Source organism: Mustela nigripes, chromosome 3, assembly GCF_022355385.1.
Source record: "Mustela nigripes isolate SB6536 chromosome 3, MUSNIG.SB6536, whole genome shotgun sequence".
NCBI lineage: Eukaryota > Metazoa > Chordata > Mammalia > Carnivora > Mustelidae > Mustela > Mustela nigripes.
In genome coordinates this window covers 196,634,334-196,659,418 of record NC_081559.1, presented here as the reverse complement: position 1 = coordinate 196,659,418, position 25,085 = coordinate 196,634,334, and the positions used below count along the sequence as shown (strand labels likewise).

Here is a 25,085-nt window from a genome sequence, read left to right as displayed (position 1 = left end):
CCTAGCAGGTCAGCAAGGGGACGACGCCCATCCCTGGGGTCCCAGGGCTGGGGCATTCTGGAAAAGGCAGAAGCGTGGAGACAAGAGTGGTTGCGGGGGGGGGGGGGGGGGGGGGACAGTCAGAGGGGCCAGTAGAGCAGGGAGACTGTCCTGTGGGACACCGTCCTGCTGGACACACGTCCTTACCGGTTTGTCCAGCCCCACGGAGGGTCCTCACTGGAGTGAGCGCGGAGGTCCACTGTGGACGTCGGTGACGGTGACGCGTCCCGCGCACACTCGCTTGTCACAGTCACAGAGGCGGCACTCGAACCAGGTGCGGGAAGGGGGCGGGTGTGGAAACTGGGCGCTGGACTCAGTCGTCCGGAATTACAGACCTTGAACCCTTGAACGCGCTAATTCTCTCTCTCCAGGAGGTGGGGGCGGAGCCTCTGAGGGGTGGGATCTGCTTTCCCCAGAGGGACCCAGCAGGACTTCCAGCCCGAGTCAGAGGGAGTCCTAGGTGGGGCTGAGGGGTGGCCGGGCCACGCTGCTCCTTCCTGCTCCCCGTCCTGGTCCCCCGCTCTCCGACCCTCCCCACCTGGCCTCCCTGAGCTGCACGGCCACTGCTCACCCCAAGGTCAGGGGTGTCTGTATCGACAGCATCTCTCTGCCCCAGCGCTGGTCTGTCGGGAGGAGGAGCAGATTCGGCTCAATAAGCCCCATCTTGGGGGCGCCTGGGTGGCTCAGTGGGTTAAGCCGCTGCCTTCGGCTCAGGTCATGATCTCAGGGTCCTGGGATCGAGCCCCGCATCGGGCTCTCTGCTCAGCGGGGAGCCAGCTTCCCTCTCTCTCTTTCTGCCTGCCTCTCCGTCTACTTGTGATTTCTCTCTGTCAAATAAATAAATAAAAATCTTTATAAAAAAAAATAAGGCCCATCTTGTGAGACTATAAATTTGGCCACTGACGCAGCAAGCGGACGTCGATAAATGAACACTGTCCTTCTCAAGTTAGTCTGGGCCGCAGCGGCGGGGCCCCGAGCCTACGGGGGAGGTTTAAACCCCAGGAGGAAGCGGGCCAGGACTGGTGTGTCCCCAGAGTTGGGGCTGCCCCTCCTCTGCTCCCCGGCAGGCAGGTGCTGGCCCGTTGCTCACAGCGCGGCTGGGTTCGCAGATAAAAACCCCAGAGGCCCATTATTCCAGATCAACACCAAAACATCTTTACCGTAAGTATTTCCTGTGCGCCATGTGGGGAACACACCAGCCATTACTCGCTGCCCCCCGGCTGACGTGGGTTTCGCTGCAGACCCTCACGTGCAGGGGGTCTAGCGACTGCAGAGCCTTGCAGGGTCCGTGCCACCCCAGCCGGCCCCCGGCCCTGGTCATCCCCACCGCCCTCCCGCAGCGGGGGCCAGCAGTCTGCTGAGCACTGGGGGCCCGCCCTGGGCTTGGGATCCCCAGAAACACGGGCCTGGAGGGCCATCGGCCTCGGTGCCGTCCGGCACTGCTGCGACCTGACTCCCCTGCACGGCCATCCTGTGGCCCCTCCTTGCCCACCCAGACGGAGGAGGTGACACGCAGGGACGGCTTCCCAGGCTTGTGCTGGTCACTGGTCCCTTTGAGGTGAGTGGGCCCCTCTGCCACGGGGCCTTGAGGGTCTCAGGGGTTTGGGGTCACCCCCTTGCATCCCTGGCCTGGAGCTCCTAGTCTGAGTCTGGCCACCACTAGCAAGAGCCCCATAAATAAGTCAACGGTGTCGTATGAATAAACCACAGTGTGCTAGGCAGTCCTGACCCGGGCCGCTGCTGAGCCTGGCCAGACCATCTCCCGTGCCCACGGCCGGCCACGGTCTCCGGGAAGAGCGAGGGAGCTTCCAGGCTCTTCCCCGGCCAGGCTAGCGCCCCGTGGCGGCAGGGGCCGAGCCCTGCGAGGCCAGTGGCTAGACCCCATTCCGGTCCTCCTGGGGTCTGGCCGCCTCCCATGCAGTCTCTAGCCCAGCTAGTGGGCAAACTGGGGCCCAGAGCCCCAGCAGGGTCAGCCTCAGGCCCCCTCGGCTAGCTGGACCACAAGGGCCGACGTTGCCAGCAGCCTGACCCTGACCGCCCACGGCCCCGGCGCCTGCTCCGGTCGCCCGCCAGGCCCGGGCCATGCTGCTGGGGGATGGCCTGGCTGCCGCCCCTCCGGCATGTTCCCTGAGTCCTACATGACGTCCTCCGCAAACAAACAGTCCTCTTGGGGGCCTCTGGGTGGGGGGGACTGCACTCAGAAGCCCCCAGCCCAGACCAAGGTGGAGGAGCCTGCCCACCCTGGGTCCACGATTGATGGAGACCTGGGCGTGCCCAGCCAGCCCTCAGCTGGGCAGATGAAGAAGCAGCTGGCAGCCCGTACCGGGCCCTTGTCAAGCAGAATGGGGGTGCTCAGGGAGCTTCCGGTCTGTCCCTGCCCCCAGCGGGGCCCCACGGGCAGGGCAGATCCGGCCTGGCAAAAAGGGGTCGTTATGGGGTCTGCATGGGATGGAGTGCAGGACAGGGCCCTGCACCCCTCTCCCTGGGTTCCAGTGGCCCTGAGGGGAGGCCCGGGGCTGGGAGAAGAGGGCAGAGATGCCCCCACCCCAGCCTCACAGGGCGATGGTGAGCTCAGTGCCGGCTGACCAAGGGCTTTGGGGATCATTAGGAACACGGCCGTCTGTGCTGCAGCCCCTCCCCGTGCCTCCGGCAAACCCACCGCTCCCGGGTCCCCGCCACCTGGCCTGGGCCGGACACCTGCCCCTTTTCAAAGCTTCGTGGAGGGCAGGCTGCTGGGCGGAAGGTGCTGGCTGCAGGACGGATGCTATTGGGGGCCCCCCTGGCCGGGAGACGGGGGCGGGGGATGCCAGCGGCTCCACGGGAGCCGGGAAGTTGCTGTTCAACAGTTTGGGACAAGGGGTAACTTCTAGAGCTGGGTGGGGATGAAGGTCGCAGGACAAAGCAGGCTTAGCGCCCCTGGTGGCACACATAAGAAAGGGTAAGACAGGATCTTCTGTCATATCTATCATACACAGAATAGTTGTTAAAAGTCGAGCTGTCCTGGGTTTCACTGCCTCAAGGCCCACCTGTCCCCTGTGGAGCCTGGACTGAGCGGGAGACCCCATGCCCACGGCTCCTTCCAGGGTTCTCCTGGGGGGGCGGGCGGTGCCCGAGGGCCCTGGGGGGCGGCGCGCTCCAGGCCAGGCTGGGGCTGGGGCTTCCGAAGGCAGCCTTCCTCGGCCTGAGCTCGGTGGGGGGATGCTCGGGGCTGTCCCGGGGCCCGCCAGGCTGGGGACCCGCATGGGAGCCCAGAGAAGCGGTGCAGGGCCCTGGAGACCAACAGGAACGGGGTGGGGGGCAGGGGCTACGGTGACCTTAGCTGGTTTATCGGAGCATCAGCTCTGCCCTCCACGCTCTCCCTTGCTGCCCACTCCCCTTGGGGTGGAGGGCTCCCCAGCCCGGCCCCCGCTGGACCCCAACACAGGCCAGGACTGATCCCGGGCGGGGCTCGTCTCCTGACCCGCGTGGGCCCACATGTGGCTGCAGGGTCGTGGTGGGGGGAGGTCTTTGGGCCCAGGGAGGGGACCTTGGCCAGGGACTCGAGACTGAGCGTAAGAGGACATTCCGTCCCGGGCTGGCTGCTCTGAGGGTCCCAGCTCCCCGTCCAGAGGGCTGAGGAGGTGGCGCAGCACCCGCTGGGCGCGGACAAGGCAGGGGCGGCGTCAGCCTCCGGGGCCTGCAGCTCTTCCAGGGCCAGAAACTGCTTGTCCTGGGGATTTACTGATTTTCCTCTTTAGAATATTCCCAAACGCCAGTTCACCACCTCACCCTCCCCAATGCCCCCTGCGCATGTGGGGCTCACCCCTGCCCCCGCCACACGAGAAGTGGAGGCAGGGGCTGGGCCCGCCCTGGGGTGGGGGGTTTCTTGTCAAACTGCAACAAATTGCCCTCAATGGGCCCAGAGGGCCGTGTCTAAGTCTGCCAAGCCCGCCTGGATGCTGTGGGACCCTGGACAAGTGTCTGAACCATCCTGGGCACTCAAGCAGGAACCTAATTCCAGCCCCACAGACCCGAGAGGCCAAGTCAAGGCCCCAGGACACCTCCGGGCTGCCCCTTCGACCCGCAAGGCACACAGTGGCCAAGCGACCTGACGGCAGCTCTGGCCTTGCCAGGCCCTCCTCCACGGCCCCGCGAGCCCGCGGCTCTGCCGCTCTGCCTCCTGCCTAATCCGCCCCCCCACATCAGGCGGATTCCAGCTTCTTTGCTCGGCCTGGAGAATTTTTTTTTTTTTTCAACTAGGCTCCATGCCCAGCACAGAGCCCGACACGGGTCTTGAACCCATGGCCCTGAAATCAAGAGCTGAGCTGAGGACAAGACCGAGACTCAGTCCACGGAGCCACCCAGGCGCGCCGCTGAGAGAACGTCTTGTAGCGCCTCTTCCCCGGCCAGCGCGGGCCTCCCGTCGGGGTGACTGCCCCAGAGGCTGCCCGCATCGCTGCCCCCGGCCCTGTCTGGCCCGGGCCACGCGCACGGGTGCTCGCTGAGCGCACAGCCGGGAGCCGCTCCGAGGGGTGCGTTGCCGGCTCGTTCAGAGCACATGGTTGGACTGACTCGCGTGCGCGAGGAGCACGCAGGCCCAGACGCCGCGCCCCGGAAGGGAGCACGCGAGGGCTGCTCTCCCGCCTCGTCCCCATGCTGCCACGTTTTGGCAGAGGGGGTGGGGGGTGCAGCACGGTTCCCAGGGAGCACGGGAACGGTCAGCTCTGTTCCAGGCTTGGCAGTGGCTTCGCCATGCGGGGTGCCTTGCTCCGGATCCTGGGAAGACCTGAGATGCCCCCTGGGCAGAGGGAGGGGTATCCGGACCCTGTACCCCCACTCCCCCAGAGCCTGGATGGGCCCCAGCACATGAGAAGCTGCGGGACTGGTGGGGTGGGGAGGCTGGGGGTTCTCCTGCTGACCCCGGCTTTGCTCTTAGGGCTGCGCCCGCCTGGTGGCTGCGGGGCCCCGGCCGTGGTCCTGCCGCAGCTCCCTAGGGGGCTATGGATAGCAGTCGGATGATTCCCTATCGATGAGACACGGACAGGATGGGGCAGGCCAGCCGCCTGGGTCAGCAGATCCGCCCCGGGCTCAGGACGTGCCTGGCCATTGATCGGATGGACGGACGCTGGCCGGGAGGCGGCCTGAGGGAGCTGGGGGGCTGCCCTTGCAGCATTATTGGGTTTGTGTACAGATGTAGAGATGAATGTCCCTCCCTGCCCCCACTGTGTTCTGCTGGGCCCACCCCGGGGGTCGGGGGGCCCTGACGCTGCCCTGGCAGGGTCACTGTGGGGAGAGCGGAGGCCTGCCTGGCCCTGGGAGGCCGTTATTCCTCTGGCTGCAGCGGCCGAGCTCCTAGGCCTGGCGAGTGCCCCAGGTGGTCCCCGGAGCATGGTCTCTGCTGGGCAGGGGGACCCTCACCCCAGCAAGGAATGGGGCTCTGGCCCCTGCACCTGGCGTGCGTGCTGCTGGCCTCTTCTTTGGGGCTCCCCTACCTGAAAGGCCTGACTCCCTCCTACATTGATGGCCTGGGGCCCCCAAGACCTTCTTAGGTGTGAGGAAGTGCAGATGTCCCCCTTGGAAGCTGCGAGGGAAGGGACCCAGCTGGGGGTGGGTGGCAGGCAGGGGACATGTGCACCAGGACGAGACAAGGCTACCGGCCAGGCAGGGAGAAGCCACGGAGAGACCCAGAAACAGAGCGGGGAGCAGCAGAGACGCCAGGACAGGGAAAGGGTGGGGCCATGACCTTGGCCCCACAGCTCCTGGGTGCCCCTCAGAGGCGGGACCAGGCTCTGGTCACCTTGGGCGGCCTCCGTGCGGGGCCCCACCCCCCAACCGGCCGGTCCTCCGCCAGCCCGAGTGATTCCTGGTGATTCACGGCCGGCACGCTTTGTCCACTAGATTGATTGCTGGGGGCAGGTTCGCCCAGTGGGGTCTGGAGGCTTCCGGAGCCAGGCGGCCAGGCCACCCGGAAAACCGCAGATGGGGCCTCGGCCCCTGCCCACACCGACCCTCTTGCCGCAACCTATGCCACTAATGAATTGGGGTTTGGTCCACAAAACCACAGCCTGCCGCCACCAGACTGTCTGGCTCCAGGGGCCGGGCGAGTGGTGGGTGCACAGCGGGAGCAGTGCCCCAGCCCCGCAGTGCACCACCCCCTGGCCAGGCCCTGTAGGGCTGGGGAGCCACACCGGCCCCTGTCCTGTGTGCTCACGCCTCAGGGCAAGTCAGGCTTACAGTGGAGACCCCTGAGGACCCCCTCCCGGCAGCAGGGTCCTGTGCACGTGGCCTCCCGTAGCCAGACCCAGGTTGGTAGTTGGGCCCTGGGCTTTCCCGGGGGTCCTGCCTGCCTGAGACCCGGCCTGAGGGAGGTGGGTGATAGGGGACAGGAGGGCAGCTGGCCGCGCCTCACTGAGAGGACTCGGGGGGGGGGGGTGTCGGCTGACAGATGCACGGTTTTAAGGGCTGAGAAAGAGAGAGATGCCAATGTCTCAGGGAATCGATCCAGCCTCCGGCCAGCACAGATCCCGCACTCGCCACAGAGGGTCTCAGCAGCTACTCCTGCGCCGGACCCCTGCCTCTTAGTGGGGAAGGGGTCCGCTCCAAGTGCTCGAGTTCCGGGTCAGCCAGACCCTGCCTGCTGTCCCAGCCCGGGGCCCTGTGGCCTCCACAGAGTGACGGAGACCTGGGCCTCTGGCCGTCCCCCACGAGGCTGCGTGGGAGGTCCGAGCCCAGCTGCCACCCGCGTGCTGGTAGGAACACACCTGCCCACCACAGCTGCCGGGCCCACGACCGCAGCCCGCATCCCTGGCCGGCAGTGCTGTCAGCAGCGACACTGACCCTCGGGGCCGCAGACCCCCGTCTCCGTCACCCAGCCAGCCCCCGTGCCCCTGCGGCAGTTACCCCCTGCACCCCCCAGCGGTCAGCATTCCCCATCCTGCCCACCCAACTTCCCTGCCCAGCTTCTGGGGGCTCCGGGGTGTGTACTGGGGGAACCCACGCCCGACTCTGCCAGACGGGGTCCAGGGCTGGGGTCTCCGAGAGGCTCCGGGGTCAGGAGCCCTGGACCGGCCGAGCCCGGGTGCCTGGGCACGGGGGCGGCAGGTGTCCGTGTCAGAAGGAAGCACCGCGTGGTAGCGAACGGTCGGTGGAGGGGGCGCCGCGGTATTTAACGGAGGCCGTCGGACTGCGCGGCTCAGCCTGTAACCGGCACATTATGAAGCCTAATGGATTTTTGAGGCCAGATTGATTTTTCATTAATTTGGTAAAAATCTCTTTCCTCTCCCCTATAATTCTGTCTTAAAACGCTCCTCCTGACAGCTCGATAAGTCACTCTTGCCTTAATGCACGTCTGGCTCGTCGTCGGGCAGGGAAGGGTAGCGGCGGGGGGAGGCGGGGAGCGGAGGAGGCTGGGGGGCTGCCAATCATCTCCAGGTGAATCCTGCATTATGTATGGCCCCCGGAGCCGGAGCCGCGGCCACCCCGCAGGGCACGCTCCCGGGGCGGGCCTGGGCCTCCGAGCCGCTGCGGGCTGCTGACAGCGCGCCCCCCACCCCAGGAGGAGCACGAGGGGGCACACCGGCTCCCAGAGGGGTGTCCTGCTGAGTCCCGCCTCCCTGTCCGCGGAGGGCCTGACCACGTATGGGACCTGCCCGGGACTTCGGACCAGTCTCCTCCTGCCGGCCTAGCCTGGGCCGCTCCACCCCCCAGACAAGCCCAGCGGCCCCAGCTCGCCCCTCAGCAGGGCTCCTATCCTCCTGCTTCCCTGGTCACTCCCCGCCGTCTCCCCCTGCACCCCTCAGACCCTCCAGCCTGACTGTCCCTCCTCTGCTTCCCATGGTGACCCTCCCGCCCCAGGCCCCGCCCGTGTCCAGGGCTAGCGGGTCCTGGCTTGAGCTGACCCCAACTCAGATCTGCCTGACCTCCTGGAACCAGTCTGACCACACCCAGCCCAAGCGTGGGAGGGGAGGGGTGGGGAGGGGAGAGGCAGGGGGCGGGAGGCTGAGGCCGGCCCACTCTGTTCCTCTGAAGGAAGCAGTCCGCTGCCCCTGGCATGGCCAGCTCTGCAGGGGGAGGCCGAGGTGAGCCAGGAGGGTCCCGCCTCCCTCCCTGGAGCCAAGGGAGTCCTCCAGGCCGCACGCGTGTGTCCGTGCGCACACAAGCGCGGGGGCCCGAGCCCGACAACGTATCTGTGGGGCCGCGATGGGGGGGCTGACCTCCTGAGACGTGGGGAGGAGCCCCACCAGGAGCGTGACCCCTCCCGAGGGATTCAGGACTCCCAGGGGACACGGTCCTCCTCCAGCGGGGCTCCCCACAGCCTCTTGTCCGTCTGAGCTGAGGCCGGGAAACAGGCCCGGACATTCCCAGCTGCTTCCTCTGCCGTCCGGGAGGGGGCGGCCCCGAGCCCTGGGCTCCAGCTGGACGGCTCTGCCCTACCCCTCCCTGCCCGCTGCCCTCAGGGCCTGCGAGGAAGCCGCCTCCTGCCCCCCCCCCCCAGTCTCAGGCTCCCCGGGGCAGCCCCCCCACCCCCGGAGCCAGTGAGAGTCCAGCCTCCCTGGAGGAGGGGGGGGGGAGGCGGGTTCCCAGCGGCAGGAGCAGGGCAAGAAGGGGGAGGGCTGGGGCGGGGGAGGGAACAGCCTCGTGGGGGGCAGGGCTGGGGCTCGGGGACCCATCCGCACTAGGGTCAGAGTGTCCGAGGCCCGGCACAGACGGCCCCTGGCACCTGCCTGGAAGGCACGTGCTCCTGGAGGGCAGGTAGCAGCGGCCCCAGAGGCAAGAGGTCATCCCCAACTGGGTCTCCTTGGGTCACTGAGAACTCAGGTCACTGAGAACTCACCATCCCCTCTGTCCTGCTCCCCGCAAGGGACCCTTGGCCCCCAGGGGACTCTGGGCACCCCACGGCTGGTGGGTCTGCCCTGCCCCCACCCCAGCAGAGGTGGTTCAGCAGATGCAAGTAGGGGTGGGGCTGGGGGGCTTCCCAGTTGTCCCCTGGAGACCGTGGCTTCCCGATGGCCCAAATGGTGAGTCCGAGGGCAGTGTCCTAGAGCCCCACTGCCTGTCCCTCGCACCAGGAGGCAGCCGGCCACAGAGAGGCGGCCGTGGGCGGGAGGCCACTCAGGGAGCCTGGACTGAGCTTCTCCCTGCCTCCTTCTCGGGCTGGGAAACGGAGGCGCCCAAGGACAGAAGCGGCAAAACCCAACGCTCCCTGGCCCGGCCCGCCCTGCCCCTGCTAGGACAGCAGCCCTGAGCCCGCACCTCCGTGGGGGGCCCAGGCCCCTCCTGAGGAGTCCCCATCCTTCAGCTGGTGGCCACATGGCCCTGCGGAAATTCCTCTCTGCCCCCAGAAGCCCCTGTAACACCTCCGCCCACCCCCGTACAGCCTCCCCCGCACCACCTCCCCGCCACCGGTACCCTCTCTCCCTGCACTACTTCCCCATTCCCGGCTGGGGGCAGCCTTGGCTAGGGTACTCTTTTCTGCCCACACTGGCCACCACCTTGCCCTTCAGGGTCTGGACCCCTCTGAGTCCCTTCCAGTCAGGGTCTAGGGCCGAGTCCTGCCCTCGGTGGCCGGCTTCCCCTTCAGGCCCCAGCCCAGCTTCTCCAGGACCCAGAGAGCCATGCACAGCACTCAGACCTCGACTCAGGCCACGTGGCCCATCAGCCCCCGCGCGGCCCTTCCTCAGATGGTCCCAGATGGCTCTGTTGTCCACGTGGGAGTTTGGTGAGGTCAACTCGCTTGCATGCCAGGTGAGGGCACAGACCCCTGGCCACGGAGCAAGAACGTGAAGCGGGAAGGGTTGGCCACGGGGCTCTACGTGTGGCGGGGGCGCTGAGCTGAACCTGGGTGGCCCCCAGGCCTCACCCCCCAGCGAACACAGCTGGGGTGTGGCTAGGTTGTTTGGAAGCTCTTGTGGCTTCAGGCCCCAAGTGACTGCACAGTCCGGGCCGAGGCCTCAGCACCCATGGGGGTCACGGCTTTAAAGACGGTGCTTTGCCCTGCCCCTGGTGCCTGCTCCCCGTATCCCTCAGCTGCCAGCCCAGGCCCCTCTGTGCCAGGCTCGCACCCTTATGAGGAGGACTTGCCCCGGCAGCCTCCAGCGGGGCCTGGATCAATGCCATAGGCCCAGCCAGAAGGAGGCCCGATCACCAGTGACCACTCCCCACCCTTGCCCCACTGAGGCCACCGGAACAGCACAGCAGAGACCATGGTGGCCTGGACCCAGCCTGAAACCCCATGGCCTCCTGGTGGCCGGTCATCAAAGGCTGTGTGACCGCATGCTCAGAGGCCAAGGCCGGCAGGGCGGTGAGGCAGGTGTCTGTGTGGGGGCGTCTGTGACTGCCTCCTTGGCTTGGTCAGTTTCCAGCCAGGCAGCCCCCCCCGTGCAGGAGCTCGGGCCACTGTGCCTCAGGATCCCGGAGTCGGGGGGCATTCCAGGCATGGGCTGTGTTTCTCCTCGGCAGCCTGGGTTGAGCCCACCACTCAGCGCGGGTCATGTCCCAGCCTTCAGAAGGGCACACCAAGGCCCAGAAGTGTGAGAGCACGTGTGAGGTTGCTGCCCTGGCTTCCTGGGGCCATTCTAATAAATGACCATGAACCTGGAAACTTTACCACCACGGGAACGTGTTCTCTCCCGTTCTGGGGCCTAAAGTCTGAAGTCAGTGTCCTCAGGGCCCCACAGTCCTGTCCCCCCAGCTTCTGGTAGCCGCAGACCTGCAGCAGCCGCACTCCACAAGGGTTCCCTCTTCTGTCTCCTACAGGGACCATGTCACGGGGCTTAGGCCTGCTTGGGTCACCAGGAGGACCTCATTCGGAGAGCCTTTCCTCAGTGACACCCACAAAGACTGTCCAAACAGGTACACGGGTTCTGGGGGGACACATCTCTCTTGAGCCCGCCGCAGTCAGGGAGCAAGTTTGGCTGATGGCAGCTTCTCCAGCAACGGTCCTGGGAGGGGCAGCACCGCGGTCGCGGGCTCTCGGGACCCTGACTCTGGAGCCCCACCAACCCCCTGCACCACCTCCGGGCCTGTGAACCGAGCTCTCCTGCTGCTTCTTGCACTCACCACCTCCCACACACCCCGCTTCTGGAACCGCAGGGCCCTGGGGACCACCTTGGCTGGCCCCAGATAGCTGGGCGCGTTCAGGGCATCTTACCACCTTACAAACCCACGCTGGGCTCCCTGAGGGCCGCCTCCCGTGGCCTTAACTCTGGGGGTCAGGGTCTAAAGGGGCGAGAGTGGGAAGGCCGCCCTCCTGTCGGGGCTCCTCCTGGCTGCAGTACGGCCCAGCTTTGGAGGCTCCGGGACTGACTCTGCCCCTTAGGGGATGGGGGGGCCGACGAAGGCTGCCTAGGAGGTGCCCACGCTGAGCCAGTAGGGGTGGGGTGAGCTGGGACCTGGGGGGGGGTGAGTGGAGAGGGGACAAGGGAGCGTAGGCCAGGGACCCCCACCCTGCGGCGCCCCCAGGCCCCCAACTCTCTGGTGTGGACGGCGGACCCTGCCCCCACTCTGCGTTCATCCCAGCCTGCGCCTCCCACGCCGCCAGGGCGCCTCTGCCGCGCCTCTGCGCACATTAATCTCCGCGAGGCTCCCTGCTGACCCAAGCGGAAACAGAGTTTGCCTTTTCCTCTCTCGGCAGTTTTCTGTTGGCAAAGCAAAAAGGATGGCCGTGCGCACTCACCCCCCGCCTCCCTGCCCAGCGGGGACCACTCTGGGAAATGAGCTGTCCCACGGGGCCATTCGGGGTGCCAGGGAGGGAGGCGGGGTGCCGCCGCTCCCAGAGCCACTCTCGGGTGCCGACCCTCCCTCCCCAGCCGCACACGTGTGACAGTCCTACCAGGTCCCTGAGCCCTCCCAGACATTCACGGCACGTGTGGAAGAGACGGCGGGGTCCCTGCGCGTGGCTTGTCTGTGACACAGACATAGGGGACATGCTTGAGCCGGAAAGCGGGGCTGGAGCCCGCACCATGAGGTGTGGCCCGATCTGAGGACAGCGGAGAGGGCTCCGGCGGGACGGAGAAGGCGGACAGCACAGGCGGAGGGTGTGGGTGCGAGCGCCGGTGTGGGCCGGGGGGGCACACCTGTGGGTGCGTGGGCGGCCGCTCCAGCTGAGAAAGGCCTTGGCCAATCTGGGCTCTCTTGCACGGGACTCCCTCTGGCGCGCACCGGACAGCCCCGGGGCCTCCTGCGTGAACTGCCGAGCGGCCTCGTGCCCAGGCAGGCCTCTGGAGGCTCGGCCTCCGTGTCTGTGCCAAGGCCACTCGGGGTGGGGGCAGGTCACGACAGACTACCAGGGCAAAGCTGTGGGTTCTGCTCAGTCCTCGACCCATTCCCAAGGGCCGGCCTGGGGTTCCGCTTGCTCCCTGCTCAGCGGCCTGGGCAGAGGTGCGCAGGGCGGGAGTTAGCTCCTGCCAGAAGGTGGGGGCTGAGCTCTCAGTGGCCGGCTGCGGCCCTGCACACCTCGCTCACCGCGTACTTCCCTCTCCGGGAAAGGGGTTTGTGGCAGCCAGCAGAGAGGAGACTCCCCTTCTCCCCTTGATGTCCGTTCCCGCCTGGCCTGGGATGAAGGTGGGCCCAGCACTGCCTCCCGCAGCTGTGAACTGGACCCTAGGAGCACCCAGTCTGGGGGACAGCGCCTGGGCAGCGGGACCTCGGACAGCGCTTCGGAAAGCTCCTGACCCTTCTACCGAGGGAGCCTAGTCCCAGCCCCAGCGGCTCCGGCTGTGACGAGCCCCAGGCACAGGGCTGAAGGCCAGAAGGCCGGCACCGTGGGCGGGCGGGCTGTGGTGGGGAGCTGTGCATCCCTGCCGACGGCCCCCTCCCCACCAGCCGCTCCCCCAGCCCGCGTGCCCCTCTTGGGTCCGGACTGGCCGCCGGAGGGAGGGGAGCCACAGGACCCTCCTGGACGAGACCTGCCAGCCCTGTCATCCCTGATTAGCGGGTAATGGCCTCCTTGACGCACAGTTTCATTAATTGAATTACTAAGTGCCGAGGTGACCTTGGCCGGTTCTGCCGAGAGGGGCGTTCTCTCGGGAGGAGCAGGTGGTCGATGGGACAGGACGCACCTGGCCGTGCTCAGCCCAGGCTGCAGCAGGCGGGAAGCCCTGGCCTCTTCCAGAAGGCCGCCCCCCCACCCCCGAGCGCCCCCGCGGCGCCTACCACCATGGCGGGACCGAGGGGAAGGCGGCGGGGACCAGGACGGTGCTGCTCCCAGAGGGGACAGGGACGAGTGTGCAAGAGACGGGGTCCCCGCCCATAGGGGAGCTTCCCCTCGCTCCCCCAAGGCCAGACTTCGCTCCCCAAACGCTGCCTCCAGCGGCTGCTCGCGCGGGCAAGGGCCGCCCCCTGGTGGCCATGCAGACTTCCGGCCAGGCCGGCGCCCTGCCTGACACCCAGGCGGGCCCACCTCACCCTGGGGCTTCTCCCCTGCCCACGCCCGTGCCCTAGGCCTCTGCAGACCCCAGGGCTCCGCCGGGGTGGATTGAGCTGGGCGGGCTGGGGGTGGTGCGGGGTGAGCAGGCCGGGCGGAGAGCTCGGAGGCCTGGACAGCCGCCGTGGGGCTGGGAGTCGGGCAGGATGAGGGCCCAGAACGCAGGTAGGGCGGTGGGGTCAGGGTTAGGGGTGCCGGGTGGGCTGAGCCAGCGGAAGGGCACGTGGAGGGGGTCACAGGCCCAGCGTGGTGAGCAGCCGACCCAGCCCTGTGGGTGTGTGGCCACGGGGACAGGATGGGGCAGTGTGGGGTCGAGGAGCCAGGATCTGTGCTGCAGGAGCCCACTGTCCCTATTAGTCACCCCTGTCCCTTTGGGTGGGGGGCTGCCCTTCCCCAGTGGGCACTTGGGGCCCACTGAGGACCAGGTAGCCCCAAGGCAGCGTCCTGGCATCAGCGACCCCTGCCCAGAGCAGCTACGACACGTCCCGTGCAGGTACGGCATCAGGCCTGCAGCACCGGGTTCACACAAGCCTCATGTGACATGGTCTTTAATGGCAGCACTGGGGGTGGGAAGCGCAGCAAACTGGCCTGAAGTTCCCTCAGGCTGGAGGGAGGCACACGGGGGTGTGGGGCGGGCGCTCGGAGGGGGAGCGTGGCCCACCGCTCAGGGCTGCGGGGACAGCCTTCCTCTGGCCTGGCTCCTCCTGGCATTGCGGCTCCGGCCAAGGAAGGGCCTGAGGCCGGCCCGTGCGGGAGTGGGCGCCCCCCAGTCACACTCCTTCTGGCTCCTCAGAAGCGCCCCCAGGGCCGGCCGATGGTGCCCCTGCTGCCGGGACAGAAATGAATCCCAGTCAGCACCCCTGGCCCATCCTGCCTGTGGCCAGCCAGGGAGTGACCGGGGAGGGGGTGGCTGGGCCGTCAGGGGTGAGCCGGGGGTCCCGGGAGGGCCGGGCACCACACAGGGCTGGGTGAAGGCCACGGGACAGCACTTGTAGCTCCTCAGCCCCAGCGTCCTCAAGTGTGGGCACGAGGCCCGCGGAGGGCGGGGGGGCTGCTGCCCAGAAGCCCCGCCCCGGGGCGGGAGTCGCCCGCACGCGCCCTGCTCTTCCCCATGCCCTTTGGGGTTCTGGGGCCGCCGGGGCTCACCGTGCCGGGGGGCTCCGCCCTGGGCAGCAGCGTGGCCACCTGCAGACTCACACCCTCGTCACCCACGCCCCTCAGCTGCGCCACCACCTCGGCGTGCCGCCACCACTTGCACGGCTGCCCGTTCAGGGACACGATGTAGTCGCCCTCATGCAGGCCAGCTGCCTGCGGGGAGACGGGAGAGGTCCGGGAGTCCCCTGTGGGCACCCAGCACCTCTGCCCACGGTCCCGTCTGCCCCCTACACGCCAGCAGCCTGTGCTCAGCCCAGGACCTTGGTCCCAGGGGTGGAACAGGGGCCTTACCGCCGCCGGGCCCCCGGGGATGACAGCCGCGATGAGGACAGGCGCGTCCCCGCGCAGTGTGAGGCCAAAGCCCGCCTCCCCGCGGGTCATGTGGACGGGCCCCACCAGCCGCCAGCGGTTCCTGGCTGAAAACACGGACAGGGGCCCCTGGGAGTGGGGCGAGGGGGTGTCACTGGCCTGGCTGGGCCACCCCAACACCTCCCACCCGACCTCTGCGTCTTGGGTCAGAGAGCAGGTGCGGCTAAGGGACTGGGCAGGGCCGGGCGTCATCGCTGCCTGTGCGGGGTCCTCAGCCCACCCGTGCTGGGGTGCGGGGGCGGCGGTGACCCGGGCACAGGGTGCTCACCAGCCGCTGAAAGATATCGGTCACCTTCACCCTGGAGAAGCTGGGCGCCCTGATCTCCGGCTTCTGCTGTGTTTTAGCTGAAAGAACAAAGAACAGGACAAAGCCCAAGGCTCGCGGACGCTCAGCCCCGGGTGCACCGCGACCTGGGTCAGCCGCAGCAGAGCGCACGGCCCGAGGAGCAGCCGGCTTGATGCATACCGCCACCCTCTGGGCCTGGCTGCTCCCTCCTCCCCCACCCCGGGGGCTCCTGGGGGTCCCCATGCCCCAGCTACGCCTGTCTGCTCCTGCAAAGCCCGAGATGCTGGGCGGCCGGCCTGTGGACACCTGCCTTCGGGCCACAGCTGATTCCCACCCTGGGGATGGGGAGACCCAAGAGCAAGGGAGACCCCAAGAGCAAGGGAGCACAGCCCCCGGGCTCCTCCCAAGGAATGGCCACGCCATTCTGCGGGCTTTAGCCCACGGGCGCCCACACGCTGGACACCCCTGTCCTGAGGGGCCGGGTGGCTCACGCTGGATGTTGGGAGCCTCAGTGGTCTCCAGGAAGTCGTCCTCGAGGTCGAGCTCCGAGTACTTGGCCAGGGAGCGCCTCAGCGCCTGGGTCAGCACGGCCTGCAGCAGGTCGACCGTGCGCAGGGCGCGGCCCACCGCGTGCAGCCGCAGGGCCTCCTCCTGGCCCAGGATGCTGCGCTTCAGGTGGGCCTTGCCTGTGCGGGACAGGGCAGACCTCGCATCTCGGGTCCCCACCTGGCTCCAGGGACCAGACCCCCGCGCCCCCCCGCCCCTGGACGCAGCAAGCCGGGGACAGGCGAGGGCTTCTGGGTCCATCCTGGGGGGTGCACTGCCCCTTGTGGGAGGCTGGGCCACGGAGGAGCGGCCTCCTGCGAGCGCCGGCACATGCCCAGGCCCCCTGCCTCGCTCCGGCCTGCTCTGGGAGCTGGCCCCGAGCAGCGGACAGGCAAGAGGGGAGCAGGGGGCCTGCGGGGAACAGGCCGGGACACCAGGCATGCCTGGGCAAGGTGACTCAGGAAGGATGGGGCACTCGGGCCCCTCGGCGGGCACCCCCCCCCCAAGGCTGCCTCACCCAGCTTCCTGCGCTCCTCTGGCTTCTGGGGCAGCCCAGTGCCCCACGGCTCTGGCTCTGATGCGGCCGGGTGCCCACGTAAGGCCTGCTGCCGCATGGGGAAGTCCACCTCGGCCGCTGCTGGGGCAAGAGCGGGCCGTGAGCCCCTCCAGCTGGGGCCTTGAAGGGGCAAAGACGGGCGGGCGGGGCACTCACGGGGACTGTCGCAGAGCGCCATGGCCGCGTGGTAATGGGCCAGGGCGCGGAAGTATTCCTCCTTGACGTGTGCCAGGGTGGTCCAGGGGAAGGGCACGTAGTCCCGCACAGGTGGCTGGGCCATGGTCTGGTGCACCTGCCTATACTCGGCCGCCACCTGGGGCGCACGTAGTGGGAGACTGGGGTCACCCAGCAGCCTCCGCCCCGCCCCTCCCCACCCTGGGGCCAGGCCTCCACCTGCCCCAACCCCAGGCCCCGCCCCATGCCCCAACCGGGCCCAGCTCAGGAGTCTGGGCCCCAGCTGCTGCTCTGACGGGTGCTGCCCCGGGGACAGGGACTCAGGACCCTCGGGTCCTAACAGCCGGCTTTGGGAACCAGCCGGAGACACAGCGTGGCACCTCACCCTTCCCTGCACAGACCCCCGGTCCAGGCCCTCCTGCTCATCCAGCCCCCATGGCTTGGCCAGGCCTCCTGTGGGACAAGGGCTCGCTGTCCTCACCTGGGCAGCCTCCTGAGCCAGGCGTAGCTGAGCCAAGCAATCCTGGGGGCCTTCAGGGGATGAGAGCAGGAGACCCTCAAAGACGCACTCTTGGGCCTGGGCTGTCATAAGTCGCTCCAGCATGGACAGCGAGGCTGGGCTCATGTCAGGGCTGGGCGCTCGGGAGAAGTTCTCCCTCAGGAGACTGAAGGCCCCTGCGGAGGGGCGCTCACAGCAGGCGGGCAGGACAGCCCGGCCACACCCCCAGGAAGGGGGGATCCGGGAGCAGCAGGGGCCATCCCACCGGCCCCGCCCCCACATGCCCCAGAGGCACCCTGACCGCGGCCCGCCCTCACCGGCAGCCCTCTGAAAGGCCTCGATGGCATGATGGGTGCCCTCGAGGCACGAGCGGTCTTGGCGAGCCCCAATCTGGGTGTGCAGGGCCCCGATGTTGAAAAGCACACTGGCCTTCTCGAAGGCCAGGGCCCGCTGCTGGGCTGGGACCCCCGTCAGCGAGTCATACCTGTGGCGGGGTGAGGCCGGGTGGTGTTCCCACAGAAAGTGGTCGGGAGTTGCGGCCAGGGCTCGGGGGATCTGTCGGTGGGGACCACGGACACCCGCCCAGCCCGGCCCTACCAGTGGAAGTGCAGCCCGAGATTCCCGGGAGGGGCGACGAAGCGTGCGTCCAGGAAGCAGAGCTGGTTGTAGTAGGCCATGAGTGGCCCCAGGCCCGCCTCACTCTGGCTGGGGGTCCGGGCGGCCTGCAGGTAGGTGCCAGCTGGGCCCCGGCACCCAGGCCAGGCCACAGCTAGAACTCCCCGCCCCGGGAGCCCCCTCGGACGTCCCCGCCCCACAGGAGCGCTCCAGGCTCTTGGGGGGATGGGGGGATAGGCCCTCTCTGGGGCTGTTGTGGGTCCCGTTCTGGGCGGGAGACTGTGAAAAGCCCAGGAGAGGCCCAGGCAGGGTCCCTGGGAGGGACCACAGAGCAGCGGTTCCCAAAGGCCCAGCAGAAGGTGGTGAGGACAGACCATGCTCCGGATGCACCAGCCGCCTGCGAGCCTTCTACTGTCCCCAGAGCAGCCCCAGGTGGGGACTCCGGCCCGCCGGATGCCTATGCTCCTCTTCTCTGTTCCTGACGGAACCCCCCTTCCCTCAACATGACCTGGGAGACTAGCCACTGGCCGTGGGATGGGGCGGGGAAGGGGGAGCGGGGGGAGGGGGCAGAGCCCACCCACCTGCCGCAGGTCCTCCAGCTCCCTGATTTCGGCCTCGTAGGAGGCGCTGTCCTCTCCAAAGTGCCCAGAGATCAGCTCCTGGTAGGGGAGGGGCAGGTGCCAGGCTTCTCTGGTCCCCCTGCCCCACGCAGGCAAAGACGGGGAGTGGAAGGGAAGCCCTGGGCCCCTGGAGAAGGGCTGAGGACAGACACGGGGTTTGGGGACGCAGAGTCCCTCGCCAGGCCCTGTACAGCAAGGGCTCTCGACCACCAGACAGGTGAGAGGCCCACTGGGCACAGCCCCAGGGGGCCTGGCTCATGAACCCCGACGACCTTTCTGCAGCAGAGGCTCTGGCTCTGACTGGAGGGCCCCCGGCCAGTGGGGTGCTCAGAGTGCGGGTAGGGGAACCCTGTTGCCATCTTGGCCTTCCAGCAGGATGACCGGCTCTGCCATGCCTACCCCCCCAACCCTGTAGGGGCTCTTCTCCAAAGCCAGCCCCCCCACCCACCGCAAGCCCAGCCCAGGCAGGCTCAGCCTCCCTCCACGCCTCTTTCCCCATCTGTCCACGGACACGCTGGACCGGGAAGCCTCCGTGATCCCTGCACACCCCAGGGCAGGTGCAAGCCCCAGGTCATAGGTCAGCGCTCACCTTCAGGGGTGTGGACCAGTCCAGCTCCTTGGTCTCCTTCAGCCCCAGGGGGATCATAGGGACAGTGATGCCTTCGCTGGAACCAGAGCCATGGAACCCAGTCTCTGAGGCTGTCCCCTGCTGTCCCCAGTGGCTACTCCCTCCGTCCCCAGCTGCACGGAACCCCTCCCCTCCGACTCTGACTCCCATCCGACACACACCCTACAGCACGGACGCTGCTCCGGTGCCCTCACACCTGCTCCCACTCAGCCTCTGACCTGGATCCCGTGCTTCCGGATGCACACGCACACACCCCCCCGCCGGGGCCGGCTGTGTCCTCACACACATGCGCACACACACACAACCCCGGCCCCGACCAGGTCCTCGCACGTGCACACGCACACGCACACCCCCGGGGCCAGCCGTGTCCCGCACACGCACCCCTCGGGCCGGTCGGCCTCCACACGGCCGCCGCTGAGCTCATGTAGCTCCTCCTTGAGCAGCTGCAGACTGGAGTTGACGTAGCTCAGCTCCAGGGCCACCGTCTCCCTGACCCAGGCGTTGCTGGTGGCTCTGGGGAGGCCAAGGTGAGTTGAGCCGCAGCTCTGCAGGTGGACGGCATGCGGCCCTGGCCCTGGCCTCCAGAACCCCCCAGCGTGCTGTGCTTGTGGGCCCAGCCCTGTTGGGGGCAGCACTGGGCCCAGGGCCCACCGGATGACCTCTCTCTTCTCTTCTGAGTGCCCCCTACAGCGGCTGTTGATTTCTGTCCACGCATACAGACAACGCCGCCGGCCCAGGGCACATCCCTCGGACCCAGACCTTCCAGGCCACAGGCTCTGGCCTCCCCCCACCGCTCTCCCTGGACGCAGGCTCTGGCTCGCCCTCCACAGCAACACAAAATTGGCTTTCCTGGAAAGGTGGGGGGTCAGGTCCTCTCTGTGCCTACATCTGGGCACCTGACAGAAGGGCCGATGGGTCCCCAGGAAGGCCCGGCTGAGAGCAGGGTTGGCCTGGACAGGGACACAGGGCTGCTAAGGAAACGGAGGAGCCCTTGGGGCCCAGCAACCCCGTCCCAGAACCTGTCGGCCGGCTCTGCACACAGTGGCTGGCACTGTGTCTGGCAGGTCGGACCACCTTCCCGGGCCCTCAGCCACCGAGTGGGCTGAGGGAGACATGGGTGAAGGTCTGAGCAGATGTGCAGCCGCCGTTCTCGTGGATATGAGCCCCTTCGGCCCACAGGACACTTTCCTGGCTCCCCAACCTTGGGACACCTGTCAGATCTCAGCCTGAACGGTGCCTGTGGGCCACCACATACAAATCAGAGGCGCCCACACCACACACCCGCCCCCGCCAGCCCCTGAGCTGAGCCCTGCCAGGGAGGGCCGGCAAGGCAGGGGCCCAGGTGGCCTGGGAGGCTTTCTGCCGATCGCCGCCCCAGAGCCCGGTGGGAGGCCCAGCCCCTTCTCCCGGGAGCCCGCCACGGCCATCACCATCCGCTCCCGTGGCCCTCTCCCAAGCCAGACCACAAGGGTGGGCACCTGCCTGGGTCACTGCCTTGCACTCATCACCCAGCACAGGCCCGGCCGGCTGAGGGCCCGGGGGCGGCACCCCCTCCTGAGCGACGGGGGTGGCCGCCGGCACGCACCTGTACAGGTTCTCGGCGCCTGTCCGCATCCGCAGCTCCTTGGTGATCTGCTGGCGGACCCGGGCCCTGCGGCTCTGTGGGCGCCCATGCGGGCTCTGGGCCAGCGGGTCGGAGCCCTGTGGAGAGGCTGAGGGTGACAGGCGCCGGGCCGGGGTCTGCCAACAGCTCCCACGTGCCAGAAGACTCTGGCAGGTGGGGGAGGCGCAGCCCCCACTGAGGGCAGCGGCCAACTCAGGCCTGGCGGAGGCAGGAGGACGCGAGGAGGGCAGTAGGGCCGGGAAGAACGTAGCAGGTGGGGGCCGTGGCTGGGGCTGGGGCCCTACTCTGTGGGGCCAGCACCAGTGCCATGGGACTCTGGAAGCCGCTGGCAGGAGGGGGCCATCTGCTCACCACACAGCCTTCTGTACTTTTAAAAAAGACTTAGGGACACCTGGGTGGCTCAGTCAGGGAAGCATCTGCCTTCGGCTCGGGTCGTGATCCCAGGGGTCTGGGCTCAAACTGCTTTGGGCTCCGCGGAGAACCTGCTTCTCCTCCTCCCTCTGCAGCTCCCTGGATTGTGCACGTGATTTTAAAAATCTTTTAAAATATGTGTATTAACTTGAGAGAGCGGGAGAGAGAGAGAGAGAGTCCCTGCAGGCACGCACGGAGAGGGGAAGGGGCAGAGGAAGAGAAAAATATTGTTTTTCTAAAGATTTTATTTATTCGACAGACAGATCACAAGTAGGCAGAGAGGCAGGCAGAGAGAGAGGAGGAAGCAGGCTCCCCGCTGAGCAGAGAGCCCGACGCGGGGCTCTCCCTCGATCCCAGGACCCTGAGGTCATGACCGGAGCCGAAGGCAGAGGCTTTAACCCACTGAGCCACCCAGGCGCCCCGGGAGAGAAAAATCTTGAGCAGACGCCCTGCTGAGTGTGGAGCGTGACCGGGGCTCGATCTCACAACCCTGAGATCATGACCTGAGCTGAAATGTAGAGTCAGACGCTTAGCTAACTGAGTCCCCCGGCGTCCTCCTGCACTTCTGAACTTCATTCCATAACCGCCACAGTTCACTCTTCTTGCACAACTCTGGCATAAGCTCAGGCGTGGCCATGCGGGGACGCCCTAGCCTAGATCTTGCCAAGGTGCTAAGGGCAAGGACGCTGCCTACAGGACGCTGGAAGCTTTCCAGCCCAGTTGTTCTCCGGGGTGCTTGGTGCACCTTGAGCCTGGGATGGGCTCCATCCCAGAGGGCTATTCACTGGTGGGATCCCTTTGGGCAAATGCTCAAAGCACAGGCCCAGGGCCGCTCAGCTCCCAGGCAGCTGGTCAGGCCTCCTGACTGCCCACTGCCCACCTCGGCCATGATTCCTCATTGTATGGGGCAATCTTGACAGCTGCTGGTGTCTCGGGGCCCCGGGGCAGGAAAGCCATGCAGCAGCTGCAAGCAGAGATGTAGGGTCCCTAGGCACAGAGATGCTGCAGACGGGTGCCTGGAGGATCCAGCCAGGGAAGGTGAGGGTCCCCGCAGGAGCCAGGACGGGGAGCTGGAGCAGCTCTCGGGACCCTACGTGACCATGCCTCCTGGCCATTTAGGGATCTACTGTATGGGACAGTTGCCAGCCCTGGAGCCAGGAAGAACTTCTCAGAATGCACCTTCTCTGGGCAACGTCCCCAAAGATGGTCACATGGCCCCTGAGCCCAGTGGGCGTGAGGCCAGTGGCTCCCAGGACCCCATCCTGACACAGGGACAGGGAGGTGTCTCCAAGCAGTGCTGAGACCAGCCTCCTGCAGCGTCCGCCGTCTGCCTCATGTTGGAGGAAACGCATCCCCCCTCGGTGTGCCCCCCACTGTTAAGCACATGGCAATTTCACACCCTTTGGGGTGTGCCCTCAAGGAGGGGTCCCCCTAAAGAAGGCCTCCCACCCTCCCACCTTGAAGGCTCCCGGCGGACGGCCAACTTGGACCATGACTCAACATCTCCCCCAGGCTCCAGCATTCTCAAGAATGATCAATCAAGGAAGACCTCCCCGGGCAGCATCCCCTCCAGGAGGCCTGAGAACCTGGGAAGGGAGAAGCAAGCAACTGTCGAAGCTACATCTGCCCCTTTCCGAAAGTCCGACTACAAAGCTCCAGCAGGCTCTGGGCCAGCAGCCATGACCACCTGCCCGGATAGGGGCTGGTCCATGTGCCAGGCAGAGCCCATCAGCTCAGGAGGGCTGTCATCATCCCCACTGTCTGGTCTCTGATGTCCAGTGCTCCCGGAGAGACGTGCTGGAAGTGGGGAGGCCTGCAGCCTCCGAGCCAGAAGCTACTCTGAGCCCTGTATCACTCCTCACGCGCCTGGTATGAACGTGGTGACCGCCTCTTGGTGACACCCCCCCCCTCCCCCCAGGGAATGCCTAAGCTCCAGGCTGCTGAGAGGGGCGGCGCCCTCCTTCCCAGCACAGGCTCCCCCGGTCTCCACCTCCCACCCACCTTGCAGAGCTTCCCCAGTACTCCTGGAAAGGGTCCACGGTCCCAGTCGGGGCCCCAGGGTTAGGGACCGCGGAGGGGGAGGAGCGCGTGGGGAGTGAGAAAAGGGCGAACTGTCCAGCTGTGAAGTCCTGCGGCCATTTCCTGCCCCCGGGAGGCTCGGGCTGCCTGCCTGCCGCCATGGAAAGTTTCATCAAACACAGAGCCAGGTGCCCAGGGTAAAGGGGAGCCGCCCCGCGGAGGGAAAAGCTAGGAAAGGAGAAATGGGGGTTCCGACCTAGCACGGAGGCCACGGTCCGTCACACACCAGAGCCCAGCACCTGCCCCAGAACGGGGCCCGGAGCGCCCCCCAGCCCCGCGGAGCGGCGGCGGAGACCGAGCTGCACCTGCGCTCCCCCCCCCCCCCCGGCTCCTGGGCGGCACAGGACGAGCCCCGCACCCGCAAGAGGAGGCCAGCACAGGCGCGCACCGCGGAGCGAGCGCTCACCGCGCCTCAGTTTCCCCAGAGGGAGGCCGGCTTGCCTCCGGGGGAGAGCGGAGGAGCGCGGCTGCCGCAACTCCCGCCGCGCGCTCAGACCCAGGAGCCGCCGCCGACCCCGCAAGCCGACGCTGGGGGTCCCGGACCCCGCCTCCGGGAGACCCCCGCCCCGCGGACGCACCCACCTTGCGAACGCCGCCGGCCTCCTGCAGCCTCGCGCTCTCCTGGCCGGCGCCCGGGCCGTCCGGCCTCTCCTCAGGGATCATCGCCGCCCGCCGCTCGGGCCGTGCCCGCCTGGAAGCCGGGTTCCCCGCCGTTCCCTCCTCCCCGGCGGCGGGCGCGGGCCGGCTGAGGGGGCGTGGCGCCGAGCCGAGCGTGCGAAACTCGTCTTTGCCCAACCGGCGGCCGCGACGGCTCCAACGAACAGCAGCCGCAGCCAACCAGAGCGCGAGGGAGGCGGGCTCGGGTCGGCCAGACCCCGCCCACGCGGCCGTGGAGTCCCCGGGGAATGCGGTTGCCCCTGGCAACCGCCGGGCCCGACGCCGCGCGGCCGGGAAGGGCTCAGACTGCGCATGCGCCTCGGCGCCGCTCAGCGTGCGGGAAAGTTAGAGAAAAAGGAGAAAAGCAACTTCCAAACTGCGCCCGCCTGACCTTCCACGCGCCTGCGTGTTGGGCTCCCTGAGGCCGACCCCACGGACGTGCGCCGCGCGGCTGGGTGCCGCCCCCCAGCGACGGGCCCCGGAGGAGCGCGTCCGAGGGATGTGGCCGCTGCCCCCGCGCCGTCCGTCTGCTCGCGGCCCCGCCCGCGCGCTCGTCCCGGAACCCGACCCCGGCCTCCCTCGCGGCACCGGCCTGCACAACCGACGTCCAGAACCGACTCGGCCTCCAGGACCAGCCTGGCCCGCAGACCCGGCTTCCGGAGTCAGACCGGCCAGAACCCGCGCTCCCTGCGGGGCTGCGCCGGCGGCGGACCCCCACGCGCGTCCCGCCAGAGCCTCCCCGGGTCCGCGGGCTCCGGAACACGCGCGGGTTTCCTGCGGGGCTCGCCTCCCTCCACGCACACCTCTCGTGGGGGCAGAGATACACGCACAAGCAGCAGGCGGGCCGGTGCTCCTCGGGTTCGCTGAAGACCCGGTCTCCGTCCTCCCCGCCCGCCGGGGTCCTTGCGGCGCCGGCCCGCGGGCTCGCTGTCCCCCCACGCGCATCCCGGCGCTGACCCGCGGGCTCGCTGTCCCCCCCACGCGCATCCCGGCGCTGACCCGCGGGCTCGCTCCCCCAACACCCCCACGCAAGCCGAGGCCTGCAGTGGCGGAGCTAAACCTGTAAGCTAAGCCGCTTGGCCGGCCCCGGCCATCTGACACAGGAGAGCAGCGAAACAAGACAGCCGGTAACTCCAGGGAAAATAAAAAGTAATCACAGACTCAGCTGACTTGGCTGTGCATTCCTTTTGCAGTCCTAATAGTGTAATCCGACGTCCTCTTGGCATCCTGACCTCGGGGCAGTTACCACGGGTTACCACGGGATTCTGTTAGGAGGAGGGGAGAGGTGAAGGTGGAGGGACAGGCCAAGTGCAGGGAGACCTGCTTACACTCCGTCCTCCTGAGGAACCCTGAAATTAGGAAACAGACCTCCGGGAGCAGAAGCATGTCCTTCAGAACCGTGGGATTCACCAGCCCCAGCGTCAC

General features: G+C 67.7%; 1 protein-coding gene across 8 annotated transcripts; it reads right to left on the bottom strand.

Moving 5' to 3' along the window:
- Positions 1-13,972: 13,972 nt before the first annotated feature.
- On the bottom strand, positions 13,973-23,745 carry RHPN1 (rhophilin Rho GTPase binding protein 1). 8 transcript variants are annotated; one of them, XM_059395287.1, is made up of 15 exons: positions 23,586-23,739; positions 20,475-20,590; positions 19,271-19,402; positions 18,851-18,926; positions 18,223-18,300; positions 17,624-17,748; positions 17,344-17,510; positions 17,009-17,202; positions 16,510-16,666; positions 16,315-16,434; positions 15,743-15,937; positions 15,234-15,310; positions 14,888-15,034; positions 14,588-14,749; positions 13,973-14,267 (listed from the first exon to the last, which is right to left on the bottom strand). In XM_059395287.1, the coding sequence occupies exons 1-15, from the start codon at positions 23,664-23,666 to the stop codon at positions 14,106-14,108; spliced, it is 1,989 nt and encodes a 662-aa protein (XP_059251270.1). In that variant the 5' UTR covers positions 23,667-23,739; the 3' UTR covers positions 13,973-14,105. The 8 variants fall into 8 exon arrangements, with proteins under 8 accessions (XP_059251270.1, XP_059251272.1, XP_059251267.1 ...); XM_059395289.1 differs by having other exon boundaries at positions 17,009-17,058; XM_059395284.1 differs by having other exon boundaries at positions 13,973-14,264; positions 17,009-17,510; positions 23,586-23,745.
- Between the last annotated feature and the right edge of the window lie 1,340 nt (positions 23,746-25,085).